This window comes from Neolamprologus brichardi, chromosome 3 (genome assembly GCF_056152115.1).
Source record: "Neolamprologus brichardi isolate AB-2024 chromosome 3, ASM5615211v1, whole genome shotgun sequence".
Classification (NCBI taxonomy): Eukaryota; Metazoa; Chordata; class Actinopteri; order Cichliformes; family Cichlidae; genus Neolamprologus; species Neolamprologus brichardi.
The window spans coordinates 3,258,661-3,282,104 of record NC_142106.1 but is presented as its reverse complement, the minus strand read 5'-3'; the positions used below and the strand labels follow the sequence as shown (position 1 = coordinate 3,282,104).

General features: G+C 39.4%; 2 protein-coding genes across 3 annotated transcripts in view; one reads left to right on the top strand and one right to left on the bottom strand.

The window, feature by feature from the left end:
* Positions 1 to 23,444, top strand: part of LOC148103139 (uncharacterized) — a 193,774-nt gene that overhangs the window by 33,234 nt on the left and 137,096 nt on the right. The window lies entirely within an intron of this gene.
* On the bottom strand, positions 2,294 to 21,849 carry LOC102781632 (uncharacterized). The gene is made up of 8 exons (XM_087838574.1): positions 21,813 to 21,849; positions 11,508 to 11,855; positions 10,292 to 10,615; positions 10,093 to 10,200; positions 9,103 to 9,420; positions 5,336 to 5,668; positions 2,770 to 3,093; positions 2,294 to 2,574 (listed from the first exon to the last, which is right to left on the bottom strand). The coding sequence occupies exons 1-8, from the start codon at positions 21,847 to 21,849 to the stop codon at positions 2,483 to 2,485; spliced, it is 1,884 nt and encodes a 627-aa protein (XP_087694700.1). The 3' UTR covers positions 2,294 to 2,482.

The following is a 23,444-nucleotide window of genomic DNA, read 5'->3' as shown; positions in this document are numbered from 1 at the left end:
TAAAGTGCTTTGTCAATATTGTAGAAAATGTTAAACTTAATCATCATCTTGGCTCCTCTGACGACCTGTTTGCTGCTGCCTGTTGCTGAAAGACAGTGGGGAGAGGGGACACTTGGGCAGTGCATTTATTGCAGCATATAATGTGTTTTCTGGAAACACTGTGCTTTTTCAGCATTCAAAGATTGATGGCACCATGTCAGAGCACTGGCTATGAATTTCAGAAGGATCAGGCCTTAACAAAAAAGTTATCAATCGTTCTTTTCATCTTTTCTTATTACCCACAGCTACGTCCACTTCTGTCAGGCCTAGGCTGCTCACTAGGGCTGGGTATCATCACTGATTTCTATTATCCATTTGATTCTGGTTCTCAAAGTCCTGATTCGATTCAATTTAGCCTCAGACAGTCAGAAATATTATAATTCTGATCATTTATCAGCACTGATACATGTGAGACTTCATCAGAATTGTGAACATCACAGCAGATGCCTTTGTGTGAAAGTAACTGAGAATAAAACACAGAAAAACATGAAGGAGATTTTCCTGGTCTGGCTTTTTATAGCAGATAACCTTAAAAATATTCTGCAATATTCTGCAATTTTGCATAATTTTAAGAAGTTAAAATCTCTTCAGTATTGAACAGCAGAAATGAGGCTTTCTTGTCCGAGGTCATTTAAGTGAAAAAAGAAAAAGACAGCGCTGTAAACAACAGTAGACGTGTTTGTTGTGTGGGGCATGTAGTCCATGTCTGCTGCTGTAACAGTAGTTCATGTTTAGAGTAAAACATCCCAGCTCACTGACTTGATCGGGGCAGTAGTGTCTAAAATGTTGCATAATTTTGCTGAGAGATCTTTTACTTTGTGGTAATCTTAGATGAGTAGTTTTAGGGACAAAAACCAGCAGGTCATTCAGTGTTCCCTTAGTGCTAATGTGTCAGACATGTTGTGTAGTATAACTGAAGTAATGTTGTTAAGTCCTTAAAGTCATATTCTTATATTGTCATGACTCTATTTGAAGCTATTTTTATTTTTATATGATACCTGATTTATATGAAATATGGCTGAAGTAAACTAAAGCCTAAAATACTTAGTCAGTCATTTGTTTAATAGTAATTTAACATTATATAATTCAAATGTAAAACTATGAATTGTAATTTTAAATGGTTTAAAAGCATGTAGAATAGCATATGTAGGCAAGTATATTTCTCCTTTTTTATCAAGAAGCAAAGACAAAAAGAAAAAAAAAAGAAACAGGGCAGAGTTTGGTGGTTGAATCATCCGTCCCCACCAATGCTAAAACCAAATCTACACCCTTGGATCAACACTCTCCACAGTAACGTCTCCCTTTAGTTTATTATTTATTACTCCAGTTTATTACGTGGGCTAAAGAAAATAGGAAGGTTACACACTATATTTATATGAAAAATGTGTATCCTTACTGCATTTGATGTATTTTAAGCATATATAATGCAGGATGTGACACCATATGTATGAAGAAATTGCTTTAATTTTGCCACCTCATTTTGCCACCTCATTTTGCCACCTCATTTGATTTCAATGGAACCTTCAGAAGATCTCTCTAGATCTGCCCCTGAATTCACTGTGGCAAAAGCTCCATTTGATTCCAAAGCAAATTTTTTTACTAATATGTATTTTTACAGTGATGAACTCGACACACAGGAAGTAATTTAAAGTAGACGTCCATTAAAAACACAGTCACCAAACTTTATTGTTTTTTGTTGGTGTTGCACTTTGTAGACGGTCCCTCTGAATCTCAGTCCAGGTCTGAGGACTCTTTTAATGGAGATGAGCTCACACTCTGCCGTCTACCTTCATAATGAAGATGAGTGTGGACTTTTATTGGTGCTCATACCACGATGGTGTCAGGGCCACAGCACTCAGGTGTATGGAAGGGAGGGATAGACACCTGTAATATCTCACAGTAAAACCATTAAATGTGGGGTCTCAAAGGATCGATATTATCACACTTCTTTATTTCATTTTCACTTAATTTCTAAAGCACTTTTAAAAATAAAACAGCTGACCAAAGTGCTGCACAAAAACAATCAAAAACTAATTTGATATTCTAACCAAAAAAAATACACACACTTGCTGATAATACAAGTTCATGTTGGTTACTGAGTAAAAGACAGCATGGACTGATGTGATATACTTTAATACTATGTGTTAATGTCCTTTGTTTTTTCATGTTGTAACATTACTGTGAGAACGCTCCTCTTCCTCAGAGGATCCACCTGTGCTTCCTCTCCTCTCTCCTCCACCTGTTACAGTGAGGGAACGTCCTCCATGATGGAGGAGCTGCTGGAAAGTGCTGAGAGTTTCCTCCAGAGTGAGACCTCTGTCACAGTTCAGAGGATCTACGGCAGCAGAGACCTTCATGGACACTAAAAGTCTCAAACACACAACAACAACATCACACTGACTCCACTCTGACATCACTGATCAATAATCAAAGAACACACAGATCAAACTGATTGATCAGCCATCAGAGGAGTCGGATCAATGGAGCTGCTTCTGTTCCTGATGTCCCCTGTTTGATCCTGGACCTGAACTCTCCCTGCAGAGGAGACACAAGACAGTCACAGACACACACAGACACACACACACACACACACACACACACACACACACACACACGCACGCACACACACACACAGACACACAGACACACACACACACACACATAAACACACACACACACAGACACACACACACACACACAGACACACACACACACCACACACACACTAACCTTTGAGAAACAGCATTTTCCTTCTGAGAAGTTTACAGCCAGACTTGACTTCACATCTGTATCTCCCACTGTCTCTCTCTGTGGGGTCTTTCAGTGTCAGACTGAGGTCTCCAGTTTTTAGAGGGTCTTCATTCATTGATGTTCGGTCCCTGTATTCCTCGTCCTTTTTGTCAGGCTGGTCAGATCCTTTTTCATACACGTGGACCTTCCTGCATTCAGGTTCACAGTATTCCCACTCTACTGTGGCATCTTCAGGCAGGTTTTCTGTGGTTTTGAAGGGCAGCTCGACAGACTCCGCCCCCTCCTTCACCTCCACCACACAGTCTGAGAGGACAACAAACAACATTACCTTTATAGACAGCAGCAGCAGGTGTTCAGAGTTGTAGATAAGGCTGAAGAACAGAAGCAGATCATAGCAGAAGGAAACAGGACAGAGATCAAGTGAAAGCAGCTCTTTAAGCTTGTGGAGACCAGAGATGGGCAGTAACGCGTTACTTGTAACTTGTAATCCGATTACTTTTTTCAAGTGACGAGTAAAGTAAGGGATTACTATTGCAAAAGCGGTAATTAGATTACCGTTGCTTTCCCGTAGGAACGCTGCGTTACTGAAAACGTGATTTTTTGCGAGAATGTCTCATGACAGTGACGTAAGCGAGTGCGACGTTCGTGACAACAGCTGTGTGCAGATCAACAATGGATCATATATCGAGTGCAGAGAGAGTATGAGCGTGCAGCGTTTAAAGCGTGGAAGTACTGACCTTACTTTGAGTTTGATTCCATAAAAAGTGACAAAAACATTAGTGTCCGTTGTGCGTGGGAAGAAAACTTCTTTTTACAGCGAAGAAAAAAAGAAAAACCTAAACCTCCAAGCAACCTACCCCACTCCTGCTTTACAGGTGCAAATAGAGCAACAGGAGCGCTAGTCTTTGACTTTATTTATTTTCTGCTGTGTTTTACTTGCATCTATTTGAAAGACTGAGTTAAACACAAAAATTATTTTATTTTATGTGCAGGAATGTGCAGAAAATAGGTTTAAATGTTAAACTAATTTCTTCCAGTCAGAGAATGGTGTATGTAATTAAAATTTTTGCTTGATGCATAAAGTTAAAAGATTAAAACTAATAAAACAAGTTTTAAAAAGAGACTTTTCCATTTGATTACATTTTGTATGATGGATTATGCAGAAAAACTAGAATTGGGCTGAAAGATCTATCACTTTATCACCTATTCAGGTTGTAAATCGTGTTTTTAAAAAGTAACTAAGTAACTAAGTAATTAATTACTTTTGAAAATAAGAACTGGTTCACCTGAAAGACAAAACTCCAAAACACAGACTTAACAATGTGGTGTATGCTGTACAGTGCAGCGAGGAATGCCCAGACCTCTACATTGGAGAGACCAAACAGCCACTTCACAAACACATGGCACAACACAGAAGAGCCACCTCCACAGGACAAGACTCAGCAGTTCATCTGCATCTAAAGGTCAAAGGTCACTCTTTCGAGGATGCCAATGTTCACATTTTAGACAGAGAGGACAGATGCTTTGAAAGAAGAGTGAAAGAAGCATCTATGTCCACTGTGAGCGACCATCAGAGGCGGTGGTTTACGACACCAACTGTCTGCCATCTATAATCCAGTTTTGAGTTCCCTCCCCAGACGCCTTAACGCCCACTCACACGCGTGCTCCCGATGCAGGGGAAACAAATTCTGTCGGGGAGACCTACCTACCTTGGCACGACAGCTGCTGTTCTAGTCTTTGGCTTGCAAGCATATTTTGCGATGCTTCAACCTCTGCATTGCGTTTGTGTGGAACCCTGTCCATTATGCTAGCAGTGTCCAAGCATTCTTTTTTTGTTGTTGTTGTTCCTTTTTTTAGTCATAACGCGCCCCGCTGCAATGGCTTTGTACCAGTTTGCTACAGCTGAAGGGAGCTACATAGTTAGTGAATTAATTGCAGAAGCAGGAAAACCATTAACCGAGGGCAGTTTGTGAAGGATTGCACGTTTCATGTAAAGACGATCCTGTTCACCAAACATTGCTCTGTCAGCAACACTGTGGCAGAGATTAATCCATGATCAGGTAACATCTAGGAACGGTTACCAGACAAAGGCCAAAGACCTCGTTATCTTTGTGTTCATTTATGTCAGCGTTAGTGATGGTAAATTTGATTCTTTTTACTGAATCGAGTTTTAATGAGTCACTCACCAAAGTGAATCGGGTTTTTTGAGTCATTTGATTCACTGAGTCAGTTGACCAGAGAGTGCAAAAAATGTACATTTTCACTCAAACTTAATTTGTTTCTCTTTTCATGTAAATCCTACTGCTAAGATGAATGATTCTAAAAGAAAACAACTAGTGGGGCTCTTGTTTTGTTGCTGAACACATTGCACCATGTTTAGCATGATTAGCATTCTGTGTATGGTCACCAGCGTGTTCATTTATTTAGCTAGTTTGACTTGTAGAAACCACTGTGGTTTCTTTTCTTTTGAGTTTTGATTAATTAGCTGGCATCTATCAGCTCACTTTCTGAACTCTGATCTTTGACCTGTATCTACAGCACTGACCTTTGACTCTCAGCTCCACCCTTTTCTTCAGCAGGATGTTTCTCTTGCTGTCGTAGACAATGCAGGTGTAGATACCCGTGTTTCCATCTGTGGGGTATTTCAGGGTCAGACTGAGGTCTCCAGTTTTCAGCAGGTCTTCATTCATCTTCGTTCTTTCTGTGTAGATCTTGTCCTGTTCTTTAGGCTGGTCAGAGCTCTTCTGATACACGTGGACCTTTGTGTTGTACATGTTTGTCCACTCAATGGTTGCGTTGTCAAGCAGGGGAACTTTTGAAGAGATTTTGAAGGGCAGCTGGACAAACTCCTCCCCTGAATCCACCTCCACCTGGGGGACTGAGAGTACAACAAAGCACAGCATGAGCTGTACAGACATCAGCAGCAGCAGTATGTGCATTTTCTTTGACCGGATGAAGTTAAATATTTTTAGTGATGTTTCTTTGGAGTCTGAAATATGTCCCATTACTCTACTGTGTTGTATTTATCTGTCCAATCAGCAGCAGAGCTGATGTGTCCAGAGTCAAGTCTTTACTTGATATTAATGACGAAACAAGGCACTGGTTCAAAAACTGAATCACTACTCACAGCTTCATTCACTACTCACATGGTTCAAAATAATAAACTATGTTTCAGTTACCTTTAATACATCGAGTTTTACACCAATGTTTCAAAGCTCCACCTGAAGCACTGGGGCTACGTCCACACATACCCGGGTATTTTTGAAAACGGAGGTTTTCTATACGTTTGCACCTTTTGTCCACACGTAAACTGTGTTTTCGGTCACTGAAAACTGAGATTTCTAAAAACGCCTGCCAGAGTGGATATTTTCAAAAACTCAGTTTTTGCATTTATGTGTGGACTAGTGATGTGTCGGTCGCGAACGAAATGGCTCTTAGAGCCGGATCTTTGACGCGAACGATGCGAGCCGGTGTTGTGCCAAAAAGTGATTGTCTGCCAAAAACGGATTTCCAATGTTTCTGTGTATTAATATCTTTGCGTATGTTTGTAAATAGACTTCAGTGAACAGGGTTTACAAAGGGGTTATATATAGAATTAAAAAAGTTATGTTTTTCAAGTATCTTTACAACTCTGTGTTATTGTACTTACATTATAACCAATCCGGTCCTTTATCCCCACCTAAAATATTTTTACAGAACTATTGTCATATTTGCTGCCACTTCTGCCAACTGTCTTCTTGGCCAACTTACTCTTACAAAATACATTTTTAATGTTAATGAGATTTTTTTAACTGCATAAATAAAGGTTATATAAAAGTCATTGCCAAAAACTGAATGCGGCTTCTACCTTGTTACACGAATGTTGTTTGTGGCTCAAGATGACTTTACGTCACCCATAAGGGATGTATTTGACATATGTTTCACATATTATAGGCCAACAAGTTACTTATAGCAGTTTAAATATGAGCAATCAGTTTTTGGCAGACAATCCCTTTTTGGCACAACACCGGCTCCTTATCGCGATCCGTGGCGGTTTTTTTCTTTCTCTCACTCTCTCTCTCGCACTTTTTTCCGCGTCACTCCGCATGCGAGCCTTGTGCTTTACGCTGGGAAGAGGGGGGAGGGGCAGTAGTTACACTCAGTAGCACAGGAACAGAGCGGGAGGGAGAGAGAGCCAGGGACAACAACGTCACATTAGAAAGGTATAGTAATCATCCACAACTATTTTCAGTTGCAGATGATAAAGGATTCAGAAAGTTTATTCATGCAGGTCCATATGACAGAGAATGTGCATCTTCTTTTTGTTTTCATATTTTAATTTATATTTAATTGTGTTGTGTTTGCAGTGTTTTGTGTTGTTTCACTTTAAATTTGTTTAAAAGGAAAAAGCTGAAAATATAAATAGTTAAAAGTTGAAATGTGAATAGTTGGTTTTTGTATTATATGATTTATTTATTACATTTTATGTGGAGTGAATAAATAAAAGTATATTTATGGTACCCTAGAGACAAAGCACGTACAAACTCCAAAACACATAAAAACTACAAAACACAACAGAAGTGCTCCAGGATGCTAGGGGGCAGTGTTGAGCTTTTGTTACCTAGTGGCTACACAAGCCAGCAAGTACCAACGACCGGATTTAGTGTGTGGTAATAACAAGTAAATGAACTTTTTTTAAAATTCTTTGAATATATATGAGTGCCTGTGTATAAATACACAAACAATACACATATGCTTTGAATTGTGTCATTTAAGTGATCTAGGTAGCTCTGTTTTGTTCAGTTAATGCTAGAAATGTGTTTTGGAATTTGTACGTGTTTTGTCTCTAGGGGCCACCGCATATATTTATATATAAACATATATAAATAAAAACACTTTTTTTTTACATTAGTAATTCCTTTTGTGCATAATTTTATATTATTGTTAATAATAAATTAATTAAAGCAACAAAACAACCTGAAGAGCCGGTTCTCTAAAAAGAGCTGGAAATAAAATAAATAAAAACGGGGAAACGCAGCGTCAAAGGTGTGCACCTATTTTGACGTCACACTGTGCGCCACATTATTGTTTCGGTGAAATGAATTTCTACAATACTGTTACTGTTAATTGTCTCTGCAGTGTTTAAATGCTTACATATACACACACAGTTACTGTCCCTCCACACATACGACTCGGTTCTGCTTCTATGCCCCAGCTTTGTTTACTTTTTCCCACCGATGCTTCTAGACTTCTGATTGGCCAACATTTCTGCACGGTTAGGAATATATCGCCACCTGTTGCTTTGGCATGTTCCTAGCAGCGTTTTCCTTCATTTCTGCGTTTACGTGTGGACGGGATTATTTTTTAAAACGAAAACAGAAAATCTCCGTTTTCAAAAATACCCGTGTACGTGTGGACGTAGCGTGAAGCTCTTCAAACATAATCAGTGATTTCAACTGAAGCAAACTCCGCCCACAGTTTCACAACAATAAATAAAGTGTAGTTCAAAGCCTCGATGTTAGAGGTAACATCACTCTTTGGTGTCTTTAAAAAAGAAAGTCAGGATGTTCACTGCAGGAAACTCTGATTCCAGAGGGACATCATTCTCTGTCAGCCTTCATCATCAGGATGGGCAACTTTCAATTCCCATGAAAGTTATCAGAAAGTTAGACACATCTTTGGATCTACCTGAAACAGCTGAGGCATACCGTGTCTTACATGAAAATGTGAAATGAAATAATATTTACCATTTAACTTTATTTTATTTGAAATATACAGAATGATCACATCTTTTCATCCATCCATCTTCTTCGGCTTATTTGGGGTGAGGTCGTGGGGGCAGCAGCCTAAGCAGAGAAGCCCAGACCACCCTCACCCTGGCCACCTCCTCCAGCCTGGGAACAACTTGTTTCCAGGTCGATTCGTAATTTGAGAGCTTCACTCAACTCTCTCTTCACCACTATGGAGAGGTACTGATCAAATATGGTAAATAACCTAAAAGAATGTTGTTGTATGAAAATCCAAGAGATTTAACGAATTGACTAAGACATCAGTTTATTCCACCTTTTGTTTCCTTTATTGGAAATGTTCAATTTTATGCTTTTTTTCTTAATCTTGTTGTTCTGAAGACGATGTTACAAACTGAAAGTCTCTGTTAGCTGCAGAGCTCTGAAACTTCTCACAGCTTTGGATGATAACATGGAGAAAGGATGTGGAGATTTTCACAGTTCTGCTAGAAATCATCTTCTAGTTATTGTGAAAAAGACTGTATAAGGACCAGTCTGTTTACCATTTACTGACTTATGATCTTTGATGTGTATCTACAGCACTAACCTCTGACTTTCAGCTCTACTTCTTTCCTCATCAGGATGTTTCCCTCCCTGCTGTAGACGGTGCAGGTGTAGGTGTTTGTGATTGTCGGGTATTTCAGGGTCAGACTGAAGTCTCCAAGCGTCAGCAGATTTTTCTTTATCTTGGTTCTGGCTTTAAAATCTGGGTGCTGGTATTCAGGCTTGTCAGAGCCGTTTTCATACACGTGGACCTTTCCATTTTTATCCGTCCACTCCACTTTAACATCTTCAGGCAGGTGAACTATGGCTTTGCAGGGCAGCATGACAGACTCCACCCCTGAATCCACCTCCACCTTGTAACCTTTGAGGACAACAAAGCACAACATGATGACCTGAGCAGCAGCTGTGGTGGTCACATGACCTCCCTGTCCCCTCCTTGTCTTCTCCTCTCAGTCAGATTGTGTCTCAGTTTGTTCCTGATGTGTTCCTGACTCGTTCTTCGGTAACTAGTCTGCAGCGTCCTGTAAAGTGCTGCAGACATGTTGGATGAAGAGCAGAAGCACAGACAGACTGAGCCTCCACAGTCGGCCATGTCTCACACACATCAGCACAGAAACCATGAAGATCTCATGTGTCTGAACATCTGAAGCTCTCCACCACATGACTGCGCACAACTCAAGGAGGAACATTTACTGTCAGCACATGTTTCCATGTCAGCTGCTGTTTACCACCACAGAAGAAGAACAGCTTGTCCACATGCAGCCTCTGTGTCAGATCAATGCAGTGAAGCACACACACTGTTTAGTAAAGTCATGTTGTGGAGCTGTTTCACTGATCAATGACTGAGTCTGAAGGAGGTTTTCTGACTTCTGGAACAAACCTGGAAGTTTCTCTTCAGCTCTCTGTATCAGCTGTTTGTAACTCTCAACTCTTTCAGCTTCTGGAACAAGTTTGTGTGAGCCACAGTCAAGGAGCCACCAGAGGACACCTGCTAACCATCGGCATTATGGGTAGTGTAGTAGGAGACACTCACCTGACATGAAATAGTGACGTGAATAAGATATGAGACCTCCAGTAATCCCAAGAAGAACCAGGAGGCCCAAGAGAACCAGGAGAACTGTGGCCCAGGATGGAAATGTTTCTGTGGAGAAATAGAAAATATAACAACATAAACGCTGAACTCTGACCTAAATCTACAACACTGACCTCTGACCTGTATTTACATCTCTGACCTTTGACCTGCAGCACTACTTTGTGTCTCAGGATGTCTTTGTCCCTGTAGATGGTGCAGATGTATCCTCCACCATCTCTCTCTGTGGGGTATTTCAGGGTCAGACTGAGGTCTCCAGTTCTCAGCAGGTCTTTGTTCATCTTCGTGCGACCACAGTAAAGGTCATCCTGGTTCTTAAGGTGGTCACTCCTGTTTGAGTACACATGGACCACTCGGTCAGAGCGAGTCCACTGCACTGTAGAACCCTCAGGCAACTCAGGTTTTGTTTTACAGGGCAGGATGATGAAGTCTGACGTTTTCCACATTGTCACCTCCTCTTGGTCGTCTATGAGGACAAGAACCACATTATCAACCACAAAGACACTGCAGTATAATACTGGTGGTAACTGGAGCATGATAGAGCAAGTACTGCTTCCAGCTTTTCAACAGACTCTCTCCACTCTATAAGTATATTCCCATCTATATCCTTAATTACCCAAACAGACAGTACATCCTTTCAACTCTCTGCGTAGCCAGTAGATAAATACTTTCTCCTTCATTTGTGTCCAGCCTCACACATTAAACCAACTACAGTGGGATACAAAAGTTTGGGCAACCTTGTTTATAGTCATTAGTTTCCTGTATAAATCGTTGGTTGTTACAATAAAAAATGTCAGTTAAATGTATCATATAGGAGACACACACAGTGAGTCTGACTGCCTCGTCTGTCGGTCTCCATCTACCATGTACCCTCACTCATGAATGACACCCCAAGATGCTGAAACTCATCCACCTTGGAGGTCCTTGAATCAGAGTGGGTTCCTAAGATCTGAAGAAGCTCCTCGGATGAGAGGTGAAACGTCTTCAAGCAACTTAAAGAAGTCCAGACGCTTTTCTTTCCAAGCTCCTTAGACCAGAGTGGGAACTTTGAACTCTTTTCTGGATGCCCATGCGGGTCCATGAGGACCATTGTATCAGACTTGGAGGAGCTGATTCTCATTTTTGCTGCTTCACGGCTGTGAATTACTCCAGTGCGAGCTGACATGGACATATCCAAAGGCAATGGATCCCAACTTGGGAATTCTTTTCACATTGGGACTAACTGGATGAAACTTTTAAGTGACCCAGCTATTTCTAGCATTCAAAACACCATTTTCTCACCAGTACCTTCAAATTCTTTTCTGAAGCCTATTGAACTTCAGGTTTTACTGTGTATACGTTCTGGTTTTGTTGCTGACCTTTGACCTGCAGCTGTATATCTGTCACTCTCAGCTCTTCTCTCCCATCAGTGATGGAGCAGGTGTATGCTCCACTGTCAGTCTTTGTTGGTTTTCTCAAAGTGAGGCTAAAGTCTCCAGTGTCCAGAGTATCAGGTCTCATCGATGTGCGCCCGCTGTAACGCTGGTTTTGTCCTCCAAGATCATCTCTTCCTTCACGCTGTAGGTGGACAGATTTGGGATGAAGATCACTGTGAGTCCACATCACTGCAGGGCGCTCAGGTATAAAACCTGAGAACTGACAGGACAGCAGGGCAGATCTCTCGCCCTCATTCACCTCCACCACCACAGTCAGGGCATGCTGGGAAACTGAGGAAACACAGAAGGAAAAACACAAATTAACTGCATCCATTTTTACCTACAAGATTTTGTAGTCAGCCAATCACAAAAAAGCTAAATATAATCAAAGACATTGAACACATACTTGCCTCTACTTAATCACTTGCAAACTGTAGATGTTCATTTATTGAGATTTTCCAGCCATAGTTGAAAAAGTTAGTCTTGCACCTTTTTACTTGATTCCATCTCCAACAACTGTTCTAATTTGTATTTTGTTGTTTGCAAAAAGTAATTATTTTTGTTTTATTTATAAAATATTATGAACAGTTCTCTAGAGTCTGGCATTTTCCCATTTCTCTTAAATGTGCTGTAATCACACCACTACTCGAGAAATATAGCTATAGATACATTTATAATCTTTCACTCCAAAGCAAAATATTTTAAAATATTGTTTATAAACAACAGAATACCTTTATTCTCACAGTCTCTATGATGAGTAGCAGTATGGGTTCAGAACCAATCACAGCACAGAAACAACTCTTACTAAAGTCATCAATTCAATCAAATTTTATTTATATAGCACCAAATCACAGTCACCTCAAGACACTTTATATTGTAAGGTAGACCCTACAATGATACATACAAAGAAAAAAAACAACAATCATAAGACCCCCTATGAGCAAGCACTTTGGCGACAGTGGGAAGGAAAAACTCCCTTTTAACAGGAAGAAACCTCCGGCAGAATCAGGCTCAGGGAGGGGCGGGGCCATCTGCTGCGACCGGTTGGGGTGAGAGAAGAAAAACATCATATGGCTGCACTGGTGATTTGGATGTAAAGGAATGTTTGTTGGACGCACCTGAAATGTGTGTGGAAAACGGGCAGTGTTGGGCAGGTTACTTTGAAAAAGTAATTAATTATAGTTACTAGTTACTTCTTCAAAAAAGTAACTGAGTCAGCAACTGATTTACAAGAAAGTAATTAATTACTAGAAAAAGTAACTATTGCATTACTGTTAAAAAATGTTTAATCGTCTGGGGTCCAGAGTATAATTGGCCATTTTTTACTACTTTTGATTTGACCTCTACATTTCACCTTTGAAAACTATTTACTTTGCCTTGTTTGGTATCATTCTTTTCAGCACAACCTCACGTGTCTGAATTTACAGTCATCTTTTCATTTTGACATACTGTATTTACACAACTGATCTAAAATCAGACAAAAAATAAACTCCGAGTAGAAAAAGTTTTTACTGTAACAAACACAAACATGTTTCTTGAATCATAATTTATAACTTTAAATGTAAATATAAATTGTACATTTTAAAATCCCATGCACAAGTTTATTCAAGTTATTCGCATCCATTTACCTTTTACACGTTTTTAAATGACCATTTCAAACTATTTATATAAAAATCAGGTGTTCTGCATTCAGTACGATGCCACACAAATTATTTGTGCCACTCCAAAACATAATTTCTGTCCACTATAAAGGAGAACATCACAGCCCGATACCTGCAGGTCTGACAGCAGAGCTCTTTCACTCCTCCTGTTTTCTACCTGGAGACACCGTTTATACTGTAATCTGCTTTTGATGGCTTTTTGGCAGCACCTGTAACATTCAGCAGTCGCCTCATTATTCTGACACACAAAACAAAACTATCCACTACACTACACACTAACTACACACTCCAAACACGCTACACATCACAAATGAAACCTATGGTTGTTCTTATTTTCTTCAATCAGTGACGAATAGTAAGATGTTCTGGCTTTGCGGAGGGCTTTCTTATAAAGCAGCAAACTATTTCTCCAGGCTAAATGATGATCCTCTAAATTTGTGACACGCCATTTCCTCTCCAGATTACGAGTCATCTGCTTTAGGCTACGTGTTTGAGAATTATACCACTTCTGATTAGAGACCTTAGTTTTCACAGGAGCTACAGTATCCAGAGTCGTACGTAGTGAGGAGGTAAAATTATTAACAAGATAATCGACCTCTGTTGGGGTAGCGTTCAGATAGCTGCTCTGCTCTATGTTGGTACAGGTCATTGAAGATGATAACAGTGGGTGGATTATATTCTTACGCTTAGTTACAGCGCTTTCAGAAAGACATCTACTGTGATGAAGTCTGGGTGGGTGAGTTTTTATGTCTTCCATCTAGGGTTGGACAGGGTTACGCATCAGGCTGTCAAATGAATTAAAACTCTGTGTTGGTCTTTGGTTAATTAATAAGCTGAAGAGGAAAATTAAATTTCACTCAATGTCACCTGCTCTGGCCCCTGGAAGACACTTGACTATGGTTGCTAGCCAGTTGCCATGCTGCTAGCGATTCGGCTATGAGCTAAGCTAAGCTAGCAAAACCCTAAAGACAGTGGGTGAATACTGTGAAAATAATTACCAGGTAAATCAACATAGAGTGTGCTTTGGATGAAGCACATGAAGATGACACCATAAAATAAGAAGTTCTTGAAAAGTTTTTAATTAAATTGGCTACACAGGGAAGCTACACAAGAACACCACTGTGGGTTGTAACAGGAAGTTATACTCTAACACAGAAAGAGTGAACACCAAGTGCCTGACAATCAACAGTGACTCAGACACAGTTTCAGTTTTAGGTTCTGCTTTAGCTGGTACAATGACCTGTAACCTCTAAAGGTTGGTAGAAACAAGAAAGAAACTGTGTGTTTTTAAAAGCACAGCAGGCATCCATCTCAGTTACTATAAAAAACATTCATGTGAACCAGTCGAATGTGAAAGAAGAAGAAATTTCAATGGCATTAAACTTTGTCCAGAAGATGCAAATTATGCTGCCTTTCTAGACTATGGAGAAAAGCGTTAGGTGCAAAAAATGAAATCTTTTTTGGCGCACTCTTCACGTGTACTATAGGTGGATGCTTCCTGTCATTCTGCATTTGGAATATATGTACACTGTGCTAACTGTGTTGAACTTTCAGAACATGCAAATGATCCCTGAGCAGCACCTTTGTGCTGTGCTTTGCTTATGGCAGCAGGAAATTGTTTTTGTGTGGTGGAAGCAGTAGAAAACAATGGACTTCAATATTTAAGACAAAAAAACAAAAAAAGAAGAAGAAAGAAATGGGAAAAGAGTAGAAAGAAATGCAAGCACTGTTCATCTCATAGTTATATTTATACTGGTTCAATTATATTTTTTCGACAGTGGTTCCTATTACAGCTTTCTTATCGCATTCTATTAAATGCAGAAATAGGGATTTTTTTTACTGTTGTAAATACTGTTCCTAAAAATACATTTTTTAAAGAAATTATTATTAGTAGTAGTACTAGTATAGTTATCAGTAATAATAGTAATATATATAATAATAATAATAATATATTTTCCATATGGGTCTGTTTACAAACTAATAAGGTGTGCTGATGATATACTGGATATTTCAAATACTTTTTGTTGGTCCAAAAGTCAGCATAATGAAATGTGCTACATGAATAAACTTTTCATAGCTAGTGCACTGCAGATGAAGGTGCAGGCGGCACTAAAGCAAAATTGAAACTGCTGGCTAAGGATAAACATTATCTATGGCTTTAGAGATAAATGGAAAACTAAGTGGGAAAATTGAACAGTAAACCTAATCTGTATGACTAGTAAGACTGCACTAATTCCCTGATCCAATGTTGTGACTGACAAACAACTACCAACATAATATCAATCAGCTCCTCACTGTCTGACCCTGGACCACCTTACTGGGAAAACAAGTAAAAGTCATTTTAGCAGTGAGTCCACACCACACTACATGCTGTCACTTCTCTTCTTTTTTAAAGAAGAAGAAACAAATCAGAGAATTTTGACTCGTGATATAAATAACATTTCCTACAGATGACACCGATGCATCACAAATCACATAAGTGTTAATATTTATTTAGACAGCATCTCTGCCATTGATCTCTCTGAGATAACTTCAACAACCATCAACAACCATCAAACCTCATTTATTGACATTACTGACAACACAAAAGATTTAATGAACAGTGAGACACCAATGATTCAGAGAATTATGATAACAAAAAACCCCACAAACAGTCAGATCACAACAACTTTCATTCTTATTAATAATTATAACGGGTTCTTGCACATTAATACACACAAACACACACAAAAACAGCACCAAGTTTCCTTTGGTCACATATGAAATGTGAGTCAGAGCTTCAGCTACACAACAACACACACACAGCAGCTGATTGTAACATGAGCTCATCTGAAAGCCACCAAGAAGAATCCAGAGATTTGAAAGTTGCTGCTTTGGATTGTTAGTTTGATGTGAATCAGAATCCAGTGTTTGATGGAAATCTCCTCCTGCTGCACTTCAACACATTAAAGAGAGAGAGATGAAAGAAAAGCTGATGATGAGAGCAGAGAGAGGAAGGTGTACTTACCGTGCAGGAGGATCACAAACACCACAAACATCTTCATGTTCCTGTCAAACTCAGAGACTCTTTAAAAGCCCTTCAGGACATCAGCTCACAGCAGCTTCACTTTCCTCTGCTGATCATCTACTGACACTCTCACACTGCTTCAGACGGGACATGAGGCTGACGGCTACAGTACCCACTGTGACCGTGTCACTGCTGATCCACAGAGTTAAATCAAAGCCTGTGAGGAAAAGTGTGAGCAGACGGCTCATTAAGGCGTGTCGCAGATCATTTACAGCCCGACTCGACCAAACTTCAGCAAAGCAGCAATAAAATGTGAACTTTGCTAAGAAACAAAATAAACTTGTTAATGTTTAATTTTGGTTCTTGAGTGACGAGTTTACAGTTTCAGGTCGGTGTTACAGTCTGTATGTAGAGAATAATACAGACATAAAGCCTGATTCTATGTTATAGATCAGTGTTTATACGAGTATCCTGGTGGCTTTTATGACATGTCACTCATGTGATGACTGAACTTTGACCTTCAGAGAGAAACTCAAACTCTGATAAACTGAACCTGCAGCCGAGCAGGTCAGGACTTCCTGTAAGATCTTAATTTTTACTATCTGATCGATTCACTTCAGCTTTTCAGCACATTTATTTAAAATTACAGTCAAAGCCAATAAAACACTTTAAACCAGCTGCAGTTTTATGTGTTTCATTCATTTAGTGTCATTAAATAAGTGAACAGCCTCACCCTGTGTAAACATGTCTTTAATTCCAGATCAGTTCATGTGATGCTGTTAATGAAACACTTTGAATCAAAGCTGAAAGTCACATGTTGGTCGTGCAGCTCCACACAGGATCTAAATAAAGGCTTTACTGAAGCTTCGATGCCTCGTTTTACATGTAAAGCTTCTCAAAGACAAACAAAGAAGAAGAGGCAGTCAATGTGGCACAGACACATGAAGATGTCAGACAGGTGGAGTAAAGCTCTGATCCTGGCATAAAATCAATGATTAACTCCTAAAGGTCAGGACAGAGGGACTCTGGGCTTTGTTTCAAAAACCGTGTTAACAACAGAGACGTTTTACAGGCTCAGAATGGACTTCAGTCTTTTCTGGGTGTGACAGAAAGATGCTGCTCGAACAGCACACATGCTAACACTGATATGAATGAATAACAAGCATAAGTTCAGATTCATTGTAAATTAATTGTGTCTGTAAATAAACTGTAAAACAGGAGGTAATAACATCTCTCCTTCATCTGTGGAAATAAAGCTTCTTCTTTTTCTGCAATATTCAGATTTATTATATTTCCAATTGTAACCCAGAGTAAAATCTGTTTCCTGCACTTATTCCTGCCATTGAATGCATCGCAGGTACATGACTCCAACCACATGACTTTGCTCAGCCAATCGGACGGCATGTGGGTCATAGTAAGCCTGTCCCGGCTTCCTCCTGTCAGATGCATGGAGGCAAGCCAGGTGACAGAGCAGGTTTGTGTTGGCAAACACTTGCTTTTCCCGTTTTAATGCATTTCTTTTAACACCCACTAACTTATGCAACTTAGATGCTGATTACTGTGAGCCAGAGCCAGAGAGTGTTGTTGTGCACTGAACAGAACGGAATTGGTGAGTTTGAATATATATTTGATATATTCATATATATTTGAATATATATTAATATATATATTAGTACATTGATTTTACGGTGTTTGCTCAGACCCAGCAGACTGAAGGATCAATGTATTTTTGAATAGATCAAAAAGTGCCCAGCAGCGCCCCCATGTGGCTACTCATGACCCTGTATTTATTTGAAACTTCCCCACGCTCACAGAGCAGCAGCTTCCACATCCACACTCAGGATGTTCACTGGTCTCTGGTTTATTTTAAAACCGTATGAAGAAAATATAAAGTTTAAATAAACTTTATTTTCTGTTGCGTTTAGGTTTATGAAACAGTACAGGGGTGTGGGAAAGCTTTAAGGTCACACAAGTGGATTAATGAAACATTTTAATGCTTCTGTTACTCTGACGTGTGATTAAAAACATACTGATGGAACAAATGTGCTTCACTGATGTCTAAAACACACGAGGCTGCTGTAACTCAGGGGGTCATCGACAAATCAGAAGGTTGATGGTTTGCTTCCCCTTTGCAAATAAAATCTGTTTGGGCAGCTTGTTGACGTGAATGTTAGATACAAAGCAATTATGTAGAAACACTGAGTGAGTGATTTACTTTTTGTCTCACTTGATACAAAATATTTTTTACTTGAAATAAGTGAAAAATCTGCCAATAGAACAAGTGTTCTCCAGTTTCAAGATTCACTGGCTAATAACAAGTTCACATATCTTACTGAAATATTACTCTTTAGCTGATTTTGTCTTATTTTAAGTGTCATGACTTTTTTTTCACAAGAAATAAGACAAACATACTTGGTAAGAGTTTGAGTTTTTGAAGCGATGGTCACCAGCAGAGTCAGAAAGGAAAAACTGCCCTCCTAGAAAACAGCTTAACATCAAGACAACACAGAAAACAGACACTTTGGTGTGTGTGTCCTGCTCAGAGTGTAATATCCAGCATTAAGGACCCCTGACCTCAATCTAAACAGCAGTTATATATTCAGGTTAACAGATCTGAATCATTTTCACTTTGGCTGTTTTTAGCATGCCAGTTAAACCATCAGATGTGGACAGCCATGTTTGTAGTTTGAGCACCTCCAGTCCACTGTAGTTTCCTGAGGCAGGTCAGCTGTGGAGCAGAGCAAGCTTCTCCACTTACATTTCCTAAAGAACGGAGAGGAAAGCAGCAGAATATGTGTCTGTTCGGCTAAACCCCTAAACATGAATGCAGTCATACAACAGAACAACACAGACTCACATTACTTCTCTGCTCTGTGTTGTAATGCTTCATTCCTGAGAGCACCGCAGACATAAGCTATGCAAACAAGGATGACCACAACACAGAATAAAGTTATCATAAACCACTCCATGAACACAGATCCTGCTGGTAGAAAAACAACAGAAAATTAATATCATCCAACATATTTTAACCTGAGTCTGGCATTAGCCTTTGATCTGTGGTTACAGCAGGTGTCATTTATTTATGACCTTTGACTTGCAGCCATATGTGTCTCACTATCAGTTCTTCTTGTCCATCACTGATGGAGCAGGTGTATTCTCCACTGTGAGACTCTGTTGGTTTTCTCAGAGTGAGGCTGAAGTCTCCAGAGTCCAGAGCATCAGGTCTCATTGATGTGCGCTCGCTGTAGCGCTGGTTTTGTTCTCTAAGATCATCTCCTCCTTCTCGTTGTAGGTGGACAGTTTTGGGATTAAGATCATTGCGAGTCCACATCACTGTGTGGTTCTTAAATATAACTCCTGAGTACTGGCAGGGTAACAGGACAAACATTTTCCCCTCATTCACCTCCACCACCACAGCCTGGGAAACTGTGAGCACATAGAAAAACACAAATTAGCTCCATATTTTGAGGTTGTTTGCAGGTAATTTATTTATAGGGGCAAGAAATACTGAAATCAAAGAGCATTCAATCTGCACATGTCGAAATTCGGAAATGGGAATAGTCCAGTCTGAGTGCACCAGTTCAACCAGGGAAACATACAGATTCCTTTCAGGTTCCAAGACTAAAGTTAATGACTTTAATGTCATTGTAACTGGTAAAATCAAACTCAAACAGACTGAATGTATTCAAATACTGGTTTTAGATTTGACAAGCCTGGAGCATTGGGAATATAACATGGACCATTAAATAAAACAAATGACAGCAAAACCAGCAAGTGTTGGTCCTCCATCAGTCTCCTCTGCATGCATTCGTCACATTCTTGTTATCCTCCTGGAGGATGTAAAAATCATTCCTACCCAAGACATCCTCTTATTTAATGTTTTGATGATGATGGTTTGAGCTGGGTTAAGGTCCGGTGACTGTGAAGGTCATATGTATATGATTAACACCATCTCAACATTCATTAAATCATTTGCTTGCAACCTACTTGTAATTGGTCAGTAACTTGGTCAAGACAAAGCTGAAGTTTAAAACAGTTAATAAAATAATAATAATAATAAAAATAAAAATATTAATAATAATTAAAATAAAATAAAAGAAAAGAAAATAAAAATAAAATAATGAGAAAATCCAGGAAATCTCCAGGCCCAAATTGATTTTTTACAGACTTTTATTTAAAAAAAAAAAAAAAAAAAAAAAAAACCATGGTCTGCTTCAGTATTAACTAATTGTCCCTATTCTTACCATTTTAGGCTCTACACCATCATGTTTGTCTTCAATGGGCAGGATTAACAGTTGTGGAAATATTTGAAGTGCCTCAATTCTATGCTTTATATTGACTAAAATGCCATATAACCATATAGTGTAGTATTAAGTGGACACAGCCCTGAAAATAAAGGCATTTGACTACTTGTCCTTGGGGGGTAGAATGCTGTAGACTCTCGCTCACGCTTACCTGGGAGAAAGTAGAAAACAGGGGGTCAACTTCTAGTGGAAAGTTACTGAAACACTGTTGTTTAGACTAGAGAGGGACCAGCAGATTGATTGTTTGATTGTAATTGATTGTTTATTCTGGGAAAAAAAGGAATGGGATATTACACTGTTTTATGATGCATTATACTGCTGATTTATAAGAAATACTGTTTGCAGAGAATCATGGCCTTGCTTTTCTGATTACAAAGAGAACAGAACATACTGCATCTCATACAGGAGGAGAAAAACAGGAAGCCAAGGTCATGACTTGGGCTCACTGAGAGAGAGAAAGAATGCGAATGCTTAGTTTGGAGGGGGGCCAAAGCTATAAGAATGTGAGAAATGGTCACTTGGACACTTCGAGATTTTGCCGGACACCCTCCTGTGCATATCTCCCGTCCAGACGTTTGTAATGCTTAAAGGGTTTGTATGGAATAATGAGAATTGTATGGATTAAAGAGATTGTTGATTCAGCATTAAACACCGAGTGTTGTTCTTCCTTCAGCCTGAAGGTCAAAGAGTTGGGGATTTGACACAGTGTAAAAATGATGCTAGTACCAACATTTCTATATGTATTTGAATGCCTTCCAGTCCTAATTCTCAAATCCTTTTTTTAAATCTCTGGATTTCTTAATCAATTATTTATTCGGAATGGTAAACATCTAAAACTGAGGAAAGCTCTTCTTCAAAAACCCAAGCCTCTGGGAGGCTTAGCCCTTTCCAATTTCCAGTACTACCATTGGGCCACAAATATCAGGAATGGGATATTACTCTGTTTTATGATGCATTATATTGGTGACACTACAATCTTGAACTGTCATCACCAGTTTGGGTCACCATGGTTTCTTTACCTGTGACTTTAGGCTTATCACTTTCTCTTGCCTAGTAATAATAGAGTAGTCCATCAATCTCTTAGAATTTGGTCCCAGTTTAGGAAGAGTATTGGCCGCCAGTCTTTTTCACTTCAAAGCCCAATTGGAGCAAATTAATTGTTTTTTCCTTCAGTGACGGTGTTTCACATCTGGCACAGAAAGGGTCTAAAATCCTTTGCAGACTTATATGCAGAATTATCATTAATGTTAAAACGAATAATTGGAGGTAACAGTACCGTTCACAAGTAGCAGAGACAGTAGAAACATCTTCATCCTGCTGTAAATGAATCCTGCTAATTTGCTGCTGACTCAAATGAACTGCGTCACATGACCCCATCACATGACTCTATCAGCTGACGCAGAAAGACACAATAACTTCCAATTCCAAAAAGACGTCTCCATGTGTGAACCACAGAGAAGGCCATTACTGCAAATGCTGAACAAAACCAGAAGAAACATGTTACTGCTCTCACTTAAGAAAATTATTTTTTGCAACTCTGGTGCTTTAATAGGTGCATCAGTTTATTCTGTTCATGTCTAAAGATATTTTTAAAAAAGGAAGTCAGAGCAGGAGTTTTATTGTTCCAGCTAAGCAATGTGTGGATATCATAGCTTAAAACATTAAACACCTTCATGAATGCAGAGAATAACCCTAATCCAATATCTGACAGCCTACAGGCCTCCAGTGCATGCTGGGATATATGTTAATATAGGATATATATATTAATATATAATATAGCTGGGAGGAGATGGAGGTATGTATGTTAATTTGGCCACATGTGCCTTAAGTGAAACAGCTGCTGATTTCAGACGTTCACGCAGCATCAGAAACAGGCTTTACATTAAGGAGCTCACAGGAGTCAAATAAAGCTCACACAGAGGAACAAACTCTTCTTCTGTACAAACAGATTTACTGGTTTCACTGAAGTTAGTGAGGAAGACAATGATACTGGTGAATCTCTTGTTCTTACTCGTGCTTCAACATTTGCTTCAGTAAAGTTAAAGGTTTCAGAAGTTTCACATAATGCCCGAGGCAAAGATTTTCATTTTATTTCTCAGATGATCGAACACATAAAAAGTGTGAACAGTCACATCTTGACTCTTTCTTACTTCCTGTTTTCTGCGTTTAATCTTCTTCTTCTTTTTTGTTCCTCAGTTTTAAAATGCATTAAGCTGACTTTAGGATTATTGTGGTTAACCACAGAAGATTAAAGCAAAGCTCAAAAAATTCCAGGTCACATGTTTTTGTGTCTTTATCATCATGGCACGGGTGCGTTTACCCTTAAAAAACTGTCATTTGTGTCAGCATAAAAGCCTTAAACAGACATCACAGAAATGCTGGCTCTTTGCTTGTGGTACCAAACTTCTGGCTGGGATGAGACTGGAAGCCTCCAGCAGTGGTGTGATGGGAAAGTTAAAGACTGTGCTATGACTTTGGTGAAGGAAGAGTTCAATGTGTCCTGTCTCCATATGGTCAGCCACCAAGTTCTCTTCTTTTTTTCTTTTGTTCTGTGACTACAGCAGCGAGTTTGTCTCCCTGTTGGAGTTAAATTGGTAAATGTTGCCATTGTGTTTCTTAAATTTGTAAAGTCTTAGTTCAAACTATAGGATCAAAGACATTCCTTTGTACCTGACCACCTCTCCAGCCACTGTGGTGCTGGGGGGGGCTGACGTGTTTTTATTATAGGCACATCCTATCTGAAAGATCTGTTTCTTGTGTTGTAAGCTTCCTGCTTTTATGATCCTTTTAGGTCACACAAACGCACCCCCATGACACAAACATACACATACACACACGTGCACACACATATACACATAGTGCCTTATCTTTTAGAACCATAGGAGGGGTTTACAATGGAGGTGCTTGT

Bases quoted from the DNA above. Each gene is read 5' to 3' on its own strand.
- LOC102781632 (XM_087838574.1), bottom strand. From the start codon at position 21,849: ATGAAGATGTTTCTACTGTCTCTGCTACTTGTGAACG. The intron at 11,856-21,812 runs GTACTGTTACCT...GTGTTTCCTCAG, and splicing joins GTCTCTGCTACTTGTGAACG to TTTCCCAGCATGCCCTGACT. The intron at 9,421-10,092 runs GTGAGTGTCTCC...TTGTCCTCAAAG, and splicing joins ACGTCACTATTTCATGTCAG to GTTACAAGGTGGAGGTGGAT.